The following is a 17,369-nucleotide window of genomic DNA, read 5'->3' on the forward strand; positions in this document are numbered from 1 at the left end:
CCCTGTATATGTTTTAAACACACATGCATATGTGTTATATATATATATATATACACACACACACACACTTAGTGTGCACGTGTGTATATATACACACAAAATGCATGTATACAGCCAGCAGCTGCCTGGCACACAGCCCTGTATGCACACTGTCTGCAGGACTCCTCAGGGAAGCCTAAGAACAAGCAACAGACAAGGAGGAGCCCTAATCCTGCCCAGTCCTGCTATAGTCATGACATGCAGCTAAGACACAGCCACAGGCTGATGAAATAGCAGAGGAGCACTTCCTCTTTGGAGGAACGTGAGCAATCTCTCCACTGAATAACCATCATGAAAACCTCTCCTTTTCCCTGTGACAGTGCAACATGGGCAAGCTGGCAAAAACACTTGCTGAACTGCAAACACTGTGTACTTGTTTCCAAGCACCAGGTACAATTTCTTTCACTTGAAGCATCTGTAAGGTCCAGGGAAGCCCCACAGCTACCTGGAGAAAAGAAAACAACACTGTGCAATTCAAAATTCATTTTGTCTGTGGCACAGATATCCTCCCCCTCTTTTGCTTTTTTAACTCCTTTTAATGCTGTTTTTTCTGTACTTGTTCTCATGTAGCCTACCTACAAAGGCACTTTGAGAACCAATAAGGTAATTTAAGTCCTAACCAGACTACTATATTTAGCTGAACGCAAATGAGTGGGGATGGGCCACCCATTTACAGATTGTAAAGCAATGACCCAATGAGACATCTGGTCTGACCTATTCTGCAAACTGGCCACAGTACCTTACCAATACTCTCTATCAAACCCGTAACTCTCACCATCAAATAAGAAATTCCAATGACAGAAAAGCTACCATATCTCCATTTAAATTGCTTTCATAATTAATTCTAGTTTTACCTTTAGCACGACTCACTTCCAACAAATCAGTAACTCTAAAAAATTAGCTTCCCCCCACCCCTAACTGCAATAAACAAATGTTCCCTCTGCTTTAATAAATGTTACATCGTTTATTTCTGCCTTGTTCTCAAGAAAGACACCTGACAGTCTCACTTTTTGTGATGGAATGCTACTATAACCTTGATTTCTGGCTTCAGAAGACTATTATGTTTAGATTCAAGAGCTCTCAGATTAAACTAGTAAGTATTTACATAAATAAAAGCATCATGTTATTAGCAATATACAGTATACCACTAAGCTACGTATTTGGCATTTACAGGTAAAGCATTCTGGGGTCAAATATTGAGCCATCACTCTCTACGTATTTAACTCTATATAACCTGACTATAGCATAATTAGCTTTACAATCAGTTAACAATCATAATTCAATTTAGTATTAGTCATAAGCCACCTGTTAGCACAGAACTTTGAGTCAGAAGCATGGATTGAACCAAAGCCTCTAACGAATACGGGAAGGACTGTGACTGATTTCAGCACCGCAAGATTGAAGCTAACAGCGCTAAACCTCAAATATGGCTTCTTAAAAGCAGGAGTATCACGTAGTTTTCCTGGCACAACTGCACACTGTGATATTTATGTCAATGAGGAACAAATGCCTAGCCAAATTCCACAGTCTTTGTTCAGACAACAGAAGCTTTGTCAATATAAAGAGAATAGTTTTATTATATTGATACACAATAGTACAATACTGTTGGAGCTCCCAATATACACGCAAAGATAGCTATAGGAAAATAAATGCATACACGTCAGAGAGGGTATTAAGAGACAAATTTTATTTAGAAAGTGAGGCTATGTACTAGGACATTTTTCTTCCCTGTAGGAACATAACACAAGAACTTTCTCCTACACAAAAGAGCACACTACAACAAGCTGATCACAAAGCAAACACATTTGGACAGTAAAGTTATGTATCTGTTCCAAATAATAAACGTTATGCTTAACACTACTTTCTCCTGAATGAACACATAACCAGTAAAAATGCACAGAAAGAAAAGCAATGAGGTTGCCCCTCAAGTTTCTTCTTCTCTAAGTTGAGGAAACCAAGTGACCTCAGCCACTCCTCACACATCTTCCTCTCTAAACCCTTCGCCATCTCTGTTGCCCACCTGTGGACACCAATAGTTTTATGCCCTTCTTATATTGTGATGCCCACAACTGTACACAGTACTCGAGGTGAGACCAACGTATATTAGGTGAGACCAAGGTCAAACTAACACGGATAGAACAATGACACGCATCCTAAGAAAACAATAAAGAAATTTGATAAGAAATGCCAAAAACAAAGATGCAAAAACAACCTAGAAGGTTGCGAGCTTGCTGCTGTCCTCGAAGGGACCTTCTGGATCAACACTTGCCATCACAACCACCCGAGTTACTCAACCATCCTCCTGCGGCCACGGCAAAGCGCCCCAGAAACGGAGAGGAGGGGACCGGACTAGCCCGGCCTCGTCAGCTGCTCCCGGTGACTCTTCCGGAAAGCCGGCGCGCTCGCCCATCCTCCCGTTATTTCCCGTGCCCGGCGGGGAGCCGCCCGCGGAGCGCACCCTGTCAACGGGCCGCGGAAGGCCTCCGGCAGCCTCCGGCAGCCTCCGCCTCTCCCGCGGGCCCTCCGGAGGCCGCGGCGCAGACGCACCCTTCCCGGCAGCCCTTGTGCCTCTCCCGGCAGGCTGCGCGGCGGCGCGCGGCAGGATGATCCACGAGCTGCTGCTGGCGCTGAGCGGCTACCCGGGGGCGGCCTTCACCTGGAGCAAGCGCGGCGGCCTGCAGGTACGGCAGGGCCCGGCCCGGCCCCCCCCTGCGGCCCGCCCGCCCGCCCTCATCGCTGTCATTCCCCGCAGGTGTCCCAGGAACTGCCCTTCTTGCACCCCAGCGAGACGAGCGTCCTGAACCGGCTCTGCCGTCTCGGCACCGACTACATCCGCTTCGCCGAATTCGTGGAGCAGTACACTGGGCACGTACAGCAGCAGGTGAGGCCGCCTCGCCGCGGTTTTCCCGGGGCGGGGCAGAGCTGAGCGGGTGCCGGTCCGCCCAAACCGCTCCGGGCACGGATGTGCAGCGGCACCGTTCTGCACTAGTTCCAACGAACGGGCTTTCTCGAACAGGGCTCCAGAAGGCTCCGTGTGGTGAAAGTGAAGGAGGGTCCGGAACAACCAATGTTGAAAGGTGGACTGAATGTAAAAATCTCAGTCCTGGGGAAACATGATGTGGTAATTCGTGATCACTGCAGATTCACCAGGGTTTGTGGTGTACGAATAAGCACTGGAGTTACCAGTGGGTACGCGTATGTGGATAACCATTCGCAGCCCTTGCGTGCATACACAGAAGAGCTAAATGAAACTCTGCTGTTTCTTTTCCGGGCACTTTCTGGGGGGTTAAGGTGCATTTCAAGATGTTGTGATCGTTGGATGCTGGTGTAACGCTGCAGAGAAATTCCATTACTCTTTAGACCTGCACTGTGGAGCTGATGTAGATTTTATTGTTTGCTTTTAGGACCATCATGTATCTCAGCAAAACCAGGGTGGATTACATGGGATTTATTTGCGAGCATTCTGCACAGGTCTTGATTCAGTACTGCAGCCATATCGACAAGCACTACTTGACCTTGAACAAGAGGTAAAGAAGAGAGAGTTGGAACAAGAGGCTGTCCTGCTGCTGACAGATTGTGGAAACTTGTCATTTCTGCAATTAATGGGCTATGTGGTAGTAGTTAAAGAGGCGACAAGATAGTTTTCTTTCCCCTTTAGGAATGGCTTCCAAATTATTCCTGTGAGGTGCCATTATAAATGACTGTTCATTCTAATAAGTAGTCAGTCCCCTTTATGTACAGTTCAGTAAGTGCCTCAACAGCCTCAGAGCCCATTGCTGTCTCAGACTATTGTGACTTCTGTTTTCAGTTGTGAAGGTTCTGATTAAATCCTTGGTGGCTTTGTAGCTGTTACACCTTGTGTACAGTCATTGTGCAGTGGTTTCATTAAAAGTTACAGCCTAAATGGGACATGACGCCAAAAAGATGGGGGGGGGAAGCTGTGAGAACTAAGGGTACGGAATATATAATCAAACCTGCTTTTTTACTTATCCATAACTTATTTTAATTTTTCATTAATTGCCTTGTTCTTACAGTTTTTGGCTGACCCACATCTTTCCATCTCACACGTTAATTATTCCTTGGACCAGGTATGTCATATTAATAAACACGTAGTATTCTTCGGTTACTCTTTCTGCTCTGTGATACGTCTAATGAGAACATGGGTGGGATAAACAAAGTATATTCTTTCATGTCATGTCATTTCGCTTTAATGCCTCCAAATTTGTAGTCCCCTGATCATGTTTAGAGGATTACTTGCACTTTAACACATATCTTAGGTTTCTCACTTTTACCCTTGCGTATTCCTCGCTGCTTGTGCTTAGTTTGAACTGCAGCTGGAATACAGTAATTTAGTGCATCTTGATCCAGGTGAGGGAATGTATTCTTTCCAGTGATTTTCAGGTCACAGAATGGTTTCCAATTTGTGGGGAAAGCATGATGATGGCTTGGTTAAATTAGTGTAATCAGCTGCTGTCCGCACTTACCCAATCATAATTTCTCTCTCTCTTGCATAGCAAACTAATTCAACATTTTGTTCCTTGTTCTGCAGTTTCAGTTACTCTTCCCATCTGTAATGGTCGTGGTGGAACAGATCAAGACTCAGAAGGTACAGTAAGATTGTACCCAGTCTCTCTTAACAAGTTTCTTCTTTAGCTGATAAAGTATCTTCTGACCTCACACCACAACTGAATGCTAGGAAAGAATTTGTTTCAGTAATGGGTGCCCCATTCCTAGTACTACTCTAAGTATTGAACGTTTCACAAATCCATTTACACTCGATTTAACTCTCTTTTCTGTTTCATTACTAGTAAGATCTTGGACAGATTTTCTAATTACAGCATATTTCAAAACACAAGATGCTGCTAATTGGACTTTCTTCTTTTCTGAGCCTGTTTTCTCTCCCACCCTCACCTGAGTTTAAAAAAAAAAAAAAAAAAAAAAAAGGCGGAGGCTAATGTTTTCAGTGTCCAGAGACGCTTAGTTTTTGTTAAGGGAAACTTTTGAGAAAAAACTTGGGTGTGCAGCCTCACATAGGCTCACAAAGGTCATCACCTCTTTTTTCACTGTATAGAGTGTGTTTCATCTCTTTCCGTCAGATTTGTGCACTTTTTCTTGTTAGCTGGAAGTGTAGTGTTTTAATCATTTGAAAAGTTTAGTACAGATCCAAATAATAGACCTAGTCTAAATGCTTTTTCTTTCTGCAGATTCATGGATGTCAGATATTGGAAACCGTCCACAAACATAGCTGTGGGGGGTTGCCTCCTGTTCGCAGTGCTCTTGAAAAGTACGTAGATGCAATAAAACTATTTAATTCTTAAGTAGTAACTGGAGTTAGTGTCAGTGTGTTATCTTTCTTGTAAAAGCAGATAATACTTCTCAAAACAAGCCTGCATGATCTAGAAATAGTAGCATGCAGGGCAAATTGTCACAGTCCCCGTTACCTATCTAAAGCAGGTTCATTAAGGAATTAAGCAGGAATTAAGGCTTTCTCCATACTTTCTATTTTTGGGTATCTTACTGAGGTATCACTTAGGGCTGAGGAAAGTTCAGATCCTATGTTTTTTCTTCTTTTGAAGTCTACATGAAATGTTTTCCATGTAGCAGACCTATTACTCTTTTTTTCCATCCTTCAGGAAGATACATTTCACTGGGTGGATGTTGCTATGTTTTTCTGTCTTTGGTGAGAAAGTCAGGCCATTGGCTCTTAAAGGATAATTCTTTTCAGTGTTCATGCTGAAATAGTAATTGAGTAGAAACAGCAAAACTGGGAAGCCACTGCAAACTTCCTTATACTTATGGCAATCAAGTATTTCTCTCTACAGAAGCCACATATTCACAGGATATATTTGCTGCTTTGGTTTTTTGAGTGATCAGTTCATCCTTCTCTGATTTAAAAAAAAAAATCCGTGTTAGATATTTAACTAACTGGACTTACCAGAATGAGGTACATTGAGGTTTTGATTACTGCATGCGGAAACCCACTGTCTTATTTCTCTTGATCTCAGGATTCTGGCTGTGTGTCATGGAGTCATGTATAAGCAGCTATCTGCCTGGATGCTACATGGATTGCTACTAGACCAACATGAAGAGTTCTTTATCAAACAGGGCCCCTCTACTGGAAATGTCCCTGGCCAACCTGAAGATGATGATGATGACCTAGGAATTGGGGGACTTACAGGAAAACAGCTACGAGAGCTGCAGGACTTGGTAAGGCTGCAAGTCATGGCTTGGCACCTTTGTTCCTTAGGTAACTAAAGAGGAAATGTATTATCTTGTTTCAGTGCAAACTATGCTGGACTGGTCATTATTGAGACCTGGTGTACTGGGTCTGGCATAGATGCAGTTCACTTTGTCCACAAAGCAGCATTGATATTACACCAGTGTTTTGGCAATTGCTAAACAGTGCTGGCACAGCATCAACACTTTCTCCAACCCCCTCAAAGCCAGTAGGCTGGGGGTGGGCAAGGGGTGTGGGGAGGAGACATTGCCAGGGCAGATGACCTAAACTGACCAAAGGCATATTCCATACCATATGACTTCACGCTTTGCAATAAAAGCTGAGGAAGGGGAAGGAGAAGGGGGGCGGGGGGAGTCTTGTTAGGAAAACATCTGTCCTCCCGAAAAACTGTGACGCGTATTGAGGCCCTGTTTTACAAGACATGGCCAAACATTGCTTGATGATGGGATGTTAAAAATAATTGTTTTCTCTGTCTTTGCTTCAGTGTAGCCTTTCTTTTTTTTTTTTCCCTTTTTTTTCCCCTTAATTAAATTGTCCTTATCTCAACCTGTGTGCCTGTTTTAATTTTTTTTTCCCCCTCTACCTATTAGGAGGGGAGTGAGAGTCGGTGTGGTGGAATTTAGCTGCCCATCAGGGTGAAACCACCACACCTGGTAGGATGGCAAATCAACAGAATATTGTCATAGGTTGCAGGTAGGCATAAAGAAGAGAGACACATTGGTGGGCATAACTGGATAATCTTGAGGCAGAAAGCCATATTGACAGAATCTGTGTAGACACTGGTGTCAAGTAATTTCAAGTGTGGTACTCACCCTGCTCGACTCTTTTCTGATTCCTTAGTCAACTCTTTGCTTTTCTCAACCTGGACATAGATGATAGCATGAACAACTGCAGGGGAAAGAGTATAAGAAGCTTTGGTGTTGAGTTGATTTGCACCCTTTCTAGTGGTAGCTAGCTCAGGTACCTATTTTGCACAGCCATTGGTGCAAATCAGAGTGCAAATGTTACTTAACAGGGTAATGCCATTGACACTACTGGGGAAAAAGTTGCTAAGGAATAGTCTAGAGACTGCTAAGAACATGTCCAGGGTGCTAAGTTAAGCAAGGGGGCAGCCTGCCAGAATACTGGTGAAATGCGTTAACTCCTCATATAGATGGCATACCGTTAAATTGCTCTTGTGCAAAGCAGCTTTCCCAATGGAGTGATCTTCCACGCTTTGTGCATCTGAATATTTTTCACATCAGGTGCTAGTGAGGAACCACTCTGTAAATTCACATTTTCTAGTTTACCGTGAGAAAACATTTAATGGGCACCAATGATGTTAGTTTGTTGCATGTAACTCCAGCTGTGAATGCATAAAAGATTCATCCCCATTACAACCTGCCTTGCATAATTATTAAGTGCCTTGTATAAACAGTCTTTGCTGAGGAAAGACTATACGCAGCCAAAAACAAGGAAAAACTTCAAAAGACGACAGAAAATCAGTCCTTTTACTGTATTGGATGTATGATCTATGTGAAAATTGGTAAGTCTTCTAGATCCCTGGTGGCAAACGTTGGCACATCAAGAAGATAACAAGACAGCCTAACTAAATCTCTTGTTCAGTATTACTGACTATTGATGTTGGCTGTTCTGCTGTCACATAGTAAAATAAGAAACCTTTGGTGCTGATGGGATAGACCAAATCAAAATTATTGGGTATTTCCTCATCTAAAAGTGTCAGAAGAATCTTAAGAATTGCCAAGCTGTTAACATCTATATACAAACTCATACTGAACTCTCCTATTAAAATGAAGAATTCATTCCCAAAACAAACGTTCTCAAAAATTTGGTAAAATAGTGTTTTTTGATTATGGTCTAATCAACCTAATCCTCCAATAACAAGAAAACCAAATGAAATAATCAGTATTGCTATAATTGCTTCTCTGAAAGAAAATATAGCATCTCTACTTGGAGTTCTAATATTTACTTATACCTTCAGAAGGAAGTTAATAACATACTGTGCCTTTGAAAAACGTTTTGGAGGAAGTAACTGAGAAAATTCATATATACAAGCCTTCAGATCCTTAAGCTGTCTATTCACTAGTGGAGGTATTTGTGTTTGTGCATCTGTACCACAAATGTTCGAGTTGTGCTAAAACATAGGAATAGGGATAGAGGAGGATTATTTTTGCTAATGCTAATTAACATTTTTATGGCAGCAAAAACCTAATGTGATGCACTTACAAGAATAATTCCTTTTGCTGTTGTGGCATTATCCTTTGGGAGAGCCAATTTACTGCTGTTCAACAAAGGCTGCACTTCATTTTTTCCCACCACCCCCCTTTCCGATGAAAACAACATCTTCTGTAGGGAGATCTGCTAGTATGCCAGAAGTAGAAAGAAGTTTACAGCCTTATTGAAATTAGGCAGACCAGATCTGCTACTTTTCTGGTTGCTTTTAATGTGCTCTGTTTATTTTTCAAAAATTTTAAGCCTGGTTTTCTCAACCTTTTGTTTCTTTTTCCTTGTGCCCTTTATCTTTTCCCTGGGGTCTCTGACAGCGCTTGATTGAGGAGGAGAACATGTTAGCTCCATCTTTAAAACAGTTTTCTTTGCGAGTGGAAATGCTGCCATCATACATTCCTGTGCGGGTTGCTGAGAAAATCTTGTTTGTAGGAGAATCTGTACAGATGTTTGAGAATCAAAATGTTAACCTGACCAGAAAAGGTAAGAAACCTCTTTCTTGTTTTCTTTGTTCACCTGTGAATGACTGATGAGTATCTTCCAAAATGTTGTATGAATGAATTCCTTAACAGTTGCTGATGATCAGCTGATATTCTTCAGAAAGTATGTAGGTCAGAGCAGTGGTCCCAGTGTTCTGCATCAAAGTGCTTGGGAAGGATGTAAGAACAGAATGAATAAAAAACACTCTCCAAACATCGGTTCCAAGTTTCCAGCAACAGGTCACCATGTGTTTTACTCTGAATAAATAAAGCTATTGTAAGTGTCATGTTGCCTTTTCAGTTTGTATCCCTGTCCCTGAAGGGTGCTGACAGGCACAGGAGCACATCTGGCTCTGAGTATGTATGTTGCAGGATGTGTCAAAGAATCATAGAATCATTAGGGTTGGAAAAGATTCTATGATTCCATGGTCTGCCAGAGGGTAGGAAGGCCCTCCAGAGGGACCTGGACAGGTTGGATCGATGGGCAGAGGCCAATGGAATGAGGTTCAACACGGCAAAGTGCCAGGTCCTGCACTTTGGTCACAACAACCCAATACAGCGCTACAGGCTTGGGGCAGAGTGGCTGGAAAGCTGTGCAGAGGAAAAGGATGTGGGGACGTTGGTCAACGCTCACCTGAACATGAGCCAGCAGTGTGCCCAGGTGGCCAAGAAGGCCAATGGCATGCTGGCTTGTATCAGGAATAGTGCAGTCAGCAGGGCCAGGGAGGCGATTGTCCTGCTGTCCTCGGCTCTGGTGAGGCCGCACCTTGAGTATTGTGTTCAGTTTTGGGCCCCTCACTACAAGAAAGGCATTGAGGACCTGAAGCGTGTCCAGAGAACAGCTACAAAGCTACAAAGCTGGTGAAAGGCCTGGAACACAAGTCCTATGAGGAGTGGCTGAGGGAACTGGAGAAAGTCTGGAGAAGAGGAGGCTCAGGGGAGACCTTACTGCTTTCTACAACTACCTGAAAGGAAGCTGTTGGGGGCTGGGGGTTGGCCTCTTCTCGCAGATAACTAGCGATAGGACAAGAGGGAACGGCCTCAAGTTGCGCCAGGGGAGGCTCAGGTTTGAAATTAGGAGAAATTTCTTCTCAGAAAGAGTGGTCAGGCATTGGAATGGGTTGCCCAGGGAGGTTGGTGGAGTCACTGTCCCTGGGGGGCATTTAAGGAAAGGTTGGAGTGATGCTTAGGGACTTCATTTAGTGGGTGATATTGGTGGTAGGGGAATGGTTGGACCAGATGATCTTGGAGGTCTTTTCCAACCTTAATGATTCTGTGGTTCTATGATTAGAATCCAGCCATGAATAGGAGAGATTCATTACAAGATGGTCCTAGAAGTGGCTGGGGAAGAAAATGATCAAGATGGAGCCTCAAAGACAGCAAAACAAAGACAATTGCAGCTAGTGATTTTCTTTGAGAGACTGATAAGTTTACACTGGAAGATGGTTTTGGAAATATACTACATTAAGTGGGAAGGACTGATGTGGAGTCTCTAACTTCTGTGTACAAAAATACTTAAGTGACTTTAACGATATTGCAAAGAACAAAGGACCAATTGAATCGGACTGTTTTTTTGCGTTCAGAGAGGTAGGAAGAAGAGTGGTTTTAAAAATAATAATAAATCCCCAAGTCCAAGCAGTAGGATAAAATTGAAAGGGACAGGGTATGTGGAGAACCAAACCAACTGATTAACACGGCAGAAAAGTTGTGGGTTCAACAACACAGCTCAATCCTAGAAAAAGGGCTGTTTGTTTGTGTAGAAAATCTTTTCCTTCTTTTTCTGCTCTCTGAATCTTGTTTTTCTACTCTGATACTAGAGCACTGTCACATCAAGTGTCTGTACTGTAATGGTACTTGCAGTACTAACCTTGTACTTTGAGGCCTCCCCAAGTTCCCATTCCTCTTCTCAGACATAAGAGAGTGCTTTCTGAACTGTACTGGAAGGGGTCTGCAATTTTCCAAATGGTATTCCTTAGTATTGTCCAAAACACTTTTCTTGCACAGGCTCCATCCTAAAAAACCAGGAGGACACTTTTGCAGCAGAACTACACCGACTCAAGCAGCAACCACTCTTTAGTTTGGTGGACTTTGAATCGGTGGTTGACTGGATACGGAGCACTGTTGCTGAGGTAAGGATCCTAGGACGGATAACTATACAGGCTGGGGAGCTTTTGAGTTTTGTGAATGACCAGAAGAAGGGAAGAACTTTACAATCGGTGATTAAACAGGAGCACGGAGGCTGCAGGTAGCTTTCAGGTTCCTATGGGGCTCAGAGTGTTGTGTTACTCCAAATTCTAATGATAAAAGTACACTAACAAATACCAGTCATTTGCATGGAGAAAAGCAGGGAATTTGTATGTAATGGTTGTTTCACTTGTGAAGACTTTGTAACTTCATACCATGCTTTTGATGTAACAGTTGGCCTTTTACTTTGACAAATGCTTTGCATTGGTGCTTTTTTTTTTTAATTTGGAAAAATACCAAAAACTGGATAAGTGAGAATATAACTAGGATGGGAATGAATTCATAAGACTTTGCTTATTTTTTGACATGAGGCTTCATGTTTTTTGCTGTTATGCATCAGCAGTGTTCTAATTAGCAGCATGGTTTGACCTCACAGGAGTTTTAGTGTGCTCTTGTATTTTATATGGGTGCTTTTTTGTATGCATCAAAAGTATTTTAAGACAGCTACTGATCTTATTTAATGGGTTTAGATAAATCTGAGAAGAGGTTTCTTGTGTTTTGTTTGTTGACTTGTTTGTTTCTTCGCTAGCATCTTTGGAAACTGATGGTGGAGGAATCTGATTTACTTGGACAACTGAAGGTAATACCACTGCTAGCTTGTTCTTGCTAAAGCAGCTTAAAACTAGTGGTGTCGGGTTCTTTTTGTTTTTTAATGGCTGTTCCCCCAGTAAATTCTTTACCGTCTTAGGCTTTGCATTTTCTTCTTTTACGTAAAGCTATTTTCATTTTCCAGATCTCAGGAATGAGTGCAGTGATAGAACTTGGTCAGAGTTAGAGGGTTATGTTTATGTGGTTTTGTGGTTTGCATCTTGAAGCAAGGCATTGTAAACCTTTTGGGCAGTGGCTGACTTTCAGAGCTCTCCAGCTGTTTTGAAATGGCAGAAGTTGTCTAATAATAAAATTGTTATCAGTTAGGACACCTAGTATTTCTGTTAGGTTTTTGATATGCTTATATATAAAAACTTATCTCCACAGATTATAAAAGACTTTTATCTTTTGGGAAGAGGTGAGCTGTTTCAGGCTTTCATTGACACTGCACAGCACATGTTAAAAACACCACCTACGGCTGTAACTGAACATGGTGAGTGCTGCTTATTCACGTACAAACTATCCTCTCTATGGTATGGTAGGCAGATGGTTAGCTATGTCCAATACAGAAGAGCTCCCCATCTTATCCTCTAAATGTCTTCATTAGCTTTGAAAGAGCAGAACTTCTGAATTAAATTGTCCCACAGAGAGGGCAAAAAAAAACATCTTTTAGAAACTTTCAGATGGCAGGTTTCTCTCCATATCTCTGAGTGGAACTAAATGAAAAGAGTAGAAATAGTGCATCACTGTTGTCTTTTATGTCCCTGCATAAATAATGAATGAATGCAAAATTAGCACTAGCTGCAACATCATGAGTATTTGATAACTGTGCTCTCTATCTCTGTCAGATGTCAATGTTGCATTTCAGCAGTCTGCTCATAAGGTACTGTTAGATGATGACAACCTTCTCCCCCTGCTTCACTTGACCATTGAGTATCATGGAAAGGAGCATAAAGGTATCTACTTGCATTTTTAGTAATGAGTTAAGAAGAAATATGACGATCTTGTTTTCAACTCTATTAATTACCCTTCTTTGGAGTTTAAAAAAAATTATTAAATCTGTTCCCTTCACAGCCCTCCATGATGGCCTAGCTTGCTTTTGCTCTTCTCATTCGGTTCTCTCCCCTTTTCGTCCTTCTGTGGGCTGCCTTGATGGAGAAGAAGACTTAATTCAGTACCATATTTTGTTTTCAGATACTCCTCAAGCTCGTGAAGGGCCTACCCGGGAGTTATCTCCACGTGAAGCCCCTGCATCTGGCTGGGCAGCTCTGGGCCTTTCTTACAAAGTTCAGTGGCCACTGCACATTCTCTTTACTCCTGCTGTTTTGGAGAAGTGAGTACTAGGTGTGGTCTTTGTCTATGTCTGTAGGTTCCCTGATCTCAGACACTCATTTTTTCCCCCTTCTCCTGAGAAAAAGGTAGATCTGTAACACTGTAGCTTGCTCCCTGAAACTTAAAATTACTCTTTCCACTTAGTCATATTGAAGGTACACTTGTTACTAGTGACAGTAAGATCCTGGCAGATCTGTCAACAAAATAGATCTGTCAAACTTTAACTGCTTTTCTCTGCTTATGGTGAAATTACTTTGTACTTTTTAGGTCAATAACCAATACAAGTAGAAACCTGTTATTCTGACATGGGCCATTTCCTGCTCTACCCTATTGGCAAACAATCGCATCCCATTTCTTCTTCCAGTCTTGCACTGTTACCTTCTCCAGTACCTGTACCCAAGGAAGAGTTCCATCTTCAACAACTTCATATTTTTTGACTGTAGGTACAATGTTGTGTTCAAATATCTGCTAAGCGTGCGACGGGTCCAGGCTGAGCTACAACACTGCTGGGCTCTCCAGATGCAACGCAAACACCTGAAATCTAACAGAACTGATGCCATCAAGTGGCGTCTGAGGGACCACATGGCTTTCCTTGTGGACAATCTTCAGTATTACCTGCAGGTCAGGATTATACAGAATATTAAACCCGTATCAGTTAATCAGGAACTGGCAGAAATTCATGGTGGGAGCACTGAAGTCCTAAGCTAAAACTTATCTCTGAGTTTCCAGATTCAGTGCTACAATTATAGGTTTTTTGGTTGTTTGAATCAGTAGAGTTTTTGAGTGTTAATAGAAATGCAAATGTTATGGCTCTCAAGTGCTACTAAGCATTTGTGAGAGGCCCCACTCATCCCTGAAGTTGCATCATTAAGGTACCATCCTGTCTTCTTCCCTTGCCCTGTTAACTGAGCTCTAATTTAAGTTCATTTTTATCTAAGAATTGAAAGAAGCTGTACTCTTGACCTTTTGAAGTTAAAAAGAGACGTTTCAAATCTAAACAGTAGTTAGTAGCAGCATAATTTTGTGAGACTCAATAGCAACAATAGCTGAACTGAGGGGATTCGACTTTCTAGAGTCTACAGTAACTTGGCTGAGCTGTTGCACTGCAGCCTTTGCCCTGAGCCTCCGGATAGCATCTCCCAGTGTAAAATTCAGAAATGACGACAAATACCTGTTTACACATTAGCTGTACATTTTTTTACTAGTTAATCTTAAAGAAAGCGACCAATTTCTTTTCTATTTAGGTAATACTTAAGCATCTATTTTTCCCCCCTTATATTATTGTTACTATTGTTGTATATAAGTCTCCATTCAGGGGGCAGAGAGAAGGTGATGCTCAGCCTCTTAATCTAAGGGTAGCAATAGGGAGAGTAAGTTTCTGAATTAAAACTTTTAGCTGGTCTGAGGTCCTCCTTATTCCTCATAAAGGAGGATACTAATGAGATTTATTTTTTTTACATATCCATCAGGTGGATGTACTGGAATCTCAGTTCTCACAGCTTCTCCAGCAGATAAATGCCACACGAGATTTTGAGAGTATTAGACTGGCTCATGACCATTTCTTAAGTAATCTGTTGGCTCAGTCTTTCATCCTCCTAAAGCCTGTAAGTAGTTCTTCATTTTTTTTCAACGAGTTCTCCAATTGCCCCAGGAAGTAGCTTTGCAAACAGATCAGACAATCTCTTCAAAAAACAGATCACTGGTAATCTCCTGCAGAGTATAGACTGCAGTTCTAAGAATAAAGCAGGTATAAACTAGAAAAGATAAGTGAATTAAGATCGCTTAAGTTACAGTTGGTGGGAGTGGATGCTACATTCCTGGCAGTTTTTAAATCCAGGTTATTCTGGTGATCAATTTGCCTTAACTTGAAAAACAAAAAATGTTGCTGTATTTTTCTCACAGGCAATTTCATCAAAGAGGTACCAATTAGCATAGTGCTGGGAGCTGTATTCCTGAGGGACTCATACAGAAATGCATTAGCTAGGGAAAAAAAATTCCATGTCTCAAACTTTAGGAGGATAAAACTACTTCAGATGTTCCACAGTAGACTTCAAGGATGTTCTTATATTGTTATTCTAGTCAAAAGTATATTAAAATGTTGCTTCTATTTTTATTAAATATGTAGCCTTACAGAAAACATCTAGAAAGCTGGTTGGTGCCAATGAGACTCCGTGATACCCTGGGTCTTGTCTCTTTCATTATTTTGCTCAGTCTTTGAAGTGGTAACATACTAAATTTTCCAGTCTGGAACTTATAAATGTTCCAGTAGTCATGCATGTGAGGCATTTAGGCTTTTTCTTAACATTCTTGAATGCAAATTACCTTGCCCAATTGGTATAAGACATTCCAAGTTTAGCGAGCAGTGGAACTAAGCCCTTGAACTACATCTCTTGCTGTTCTTTAGTCTTAGTCTCAACCTTGAAGCTGCAGTGGTGGCCTGATGGTTGGATAGGATAACCAACGATCAACTTCTGGGCCTACGTTGATGGCTGGTAGACTGATGCCAACGACTGTTTCCCCAGTGATGTCTGCAAAATGTGGTTGTTTTGGGGGTAGAGGACGAGGGGAGATGATGTAGAAGGTTGTGCAAGTCCTATTTCATTAGGGAAAAAGGCCTTACAATGCTACAGCTGCTTTATCATCTTCCTTACTGATCGTTTAAAAACACGGTATTAGTAACATCTTAAGTTATGAATGCTGCAACTTCTTAGATAATAAAAATGTTCTCTGGGGCTGAGCTGCATTTAACTGCTGTCTTGTACTTCTTATCCCATGCAGGTTTTCCACTGCTTAAATGAAATTCTAGATCTTTGTCATAGTTTTTGTTCTCTGGTGAGTCAGAATCTGGGCCCATTAGATGAGCGGGGAGCTGCACAACTCAGTATTCTGGTGAAGGTGAATCTATATTTATATGTACGTGTTTATCTCCCATGCAAATATCTGGCTAAATAGTCATCTTGGCTTTAAACTTACTTTGGTTCTACAGCTGTTAAGCCGAGATGAGACTTTCTGTATGAGTGCAGTAACTTTAATTAATCAATAACTCCTGGGTAGAAAAACTACATATGCACAGAGGGGAAGAATGTGGGCAGTTACGCAGAAATCACTCTACTGAATAGAAAGGAGGTGTGCATCAGATTGTACCTTTCCCCCTCCTTTTGGATACCCAACACCTAATAATTCTTGTGGCTGACAACTTACCTTATAGTGGACCGCAAGCATCAGTTCTTCTGCAGTGATTTTCTTCTTCAGGCTGTTAAATGTTTAGGCAGGACAAAGAGCTTTCCTCAGCATGCCTTGAAATGACTTCCTGTAATTTGTAGGGATTCAGTCGTCAGTCATCACTGCTCTTCAAGATTCTCTCTAGTGTTCGAAACCACCAGATAAACTCTGACCTAGCTCAGCTGCTACTACGCTTGGATTATAACAAATACTACACCCAGGCTGGAGGAACCTTGGGCAGGTAGGAGTATCTTCAGGGGTGCTCACAGAATTATTACGAGACACCTGAAACAAAGTGATCTAAATGATCGTAAGTGATTTTTATCATTTAAGCCATAATTATTAGAAGCAAAGCATTTGTAATACTATGACAGAAAAGTAAGAGAGCCAGAATGATTTGACTTCCAGTTTTCATGTGCTTTTTCCCCTGCAGAATTTTACCTGCTATTTAATGTTGGCTGAAAAATGGTGATGTGAGTTGGTAGAGGGAGCTCCTTTCAATGTAGCTAATACAGTATCCTTCTCTTGCAGTTTTGGAGTTTGAACACCCAGACCTTTTCTTCAGACTGTGACCAACAGCAAGGCAAGCGGTGATGCCTCTTGTGCTCTTGGAATTTTTTCCTTGTAGTTGGTGCTTGCCTGATGAACCACTGTTTAAGTGGCACTTCCTGCCAATTCTGTACAATTGCCTATTGAGTGCAGAAAGCTTTTTCCTTTACGCTGAACTAGTAAAACCATACTTTCTGCAGCTCTGCATCTACTCATAAATGCTTCTAGGGAGGCAGTCTGTGCTTCTTCTGAAAGCGGAGAAAAAACAAGAATTACGATGTCAGAATTGCAGTATCTTAACTGGAGCTGGGCTATGATCCTTTGCAAGCTGGAATATGGAGGAAGTAGTCTGTTGTTTTCAACTATGACTGAAGTTTTGTCTGTCTTCAGAACTTCCACTTGTGCAATAAACTGACTTACAGGAGACAGTGTCTGCTAATCAAATACATACT

The 17,369-nt window shown here is 41.8% G+C and overlaps 1 protein-coding gene across 2 annotated transcripts; it reads left to right on the plus strand.

Annotated features, from left to right (window-relative positions):
- Window positions 1-1,628: 1,628 nt before the first annotated feature.
- Window positions 1,629-17,341, plus strand: TUBGCP4 (tubulin gamma complex component 4). 2 transcript variants are annotated; one of them, XM_083850247.1, is made up of 18 exons: window positions 1,631-2,720; window positions 2,792-2,920; window positions 3,444-3,566; window positions 4,074-4,127; window positions 4,589-4,645; window positions 5,244-5,323; window positions 6,045-6,246; window positions 8,821-8,986; window positions 10,987-11,111; window positions 11,756-11,806; window positions 12,202-12,307; window positions 12,663-12,770; window positions 13,009-13,147; window positions 13,590-13,767; window positions 14,616-14,750; window positions 15,925-16,041; window positions 16,470-16,609; window positions 16,900-17,341. In XM_083850247.1, the coding sequence occupies exons 1-18, from the start codon at window positions 2,643-2,645 to the stop codon at window positions 16,910-16,912; spliced, it is 2,001 nt and encodes a 666-aa protein (XP_083706373.1). In that variant the 5' UTR covers window positions 1,631-2,642; the 3' UTR covers window positions 16,913-17,341. The 2 variants fall into 2 exon arrangements, with proteins under 2 accessions (XP_083706374.1, XP_083706373.1); XM_083850248.1 differs by lacking the exons at window positions 15,925-16,041; window positions 16,470-16,609; window positions 16,900-17,341 and adding an exon at window positions 15,551-15,911 and having other exon boundaries at window positions 1,629-2,720.
- The last annotated feature ends 28 nt before the right edge of the window (window positions 17,342-17,369 follow it).

Source organism: Anser anser (genome assembly GCF_964211835.1).
Source record: "Anser anser genome assembly, chromosome: 10".
Taxonomy (NCBI): Eukaryota; Metazoa; Chordata; class Aves; order Anseriformes; family Anatidae; genus Anser; species Anser anser.

Bases quoted from the DNA above. Each gene is read 5' to 3' on its own strand.
- TUBGCP4 (XM_083850247.1), top strand. From the start codon at position 2,643: ATGATCCACGAGCTGCTGCTGGCGCTGAGCGGCTACCCGGGGGCGGCC. The intron at 2,721-2,791 runs GTACGGCAGGGC...CATTCCCCGCAG, and splicing joins GCAAGCGCGGCGGCCTGCAG to GTGTCCCAGGAACTGCCCTT. The intron at 4,646-5,243 runs GTACAGTAAGAT...TTCTTTCTGCAG, and splicing joins AACAGATCAAGACTCAGAAG to ATTCATGGATGTCAGATATT.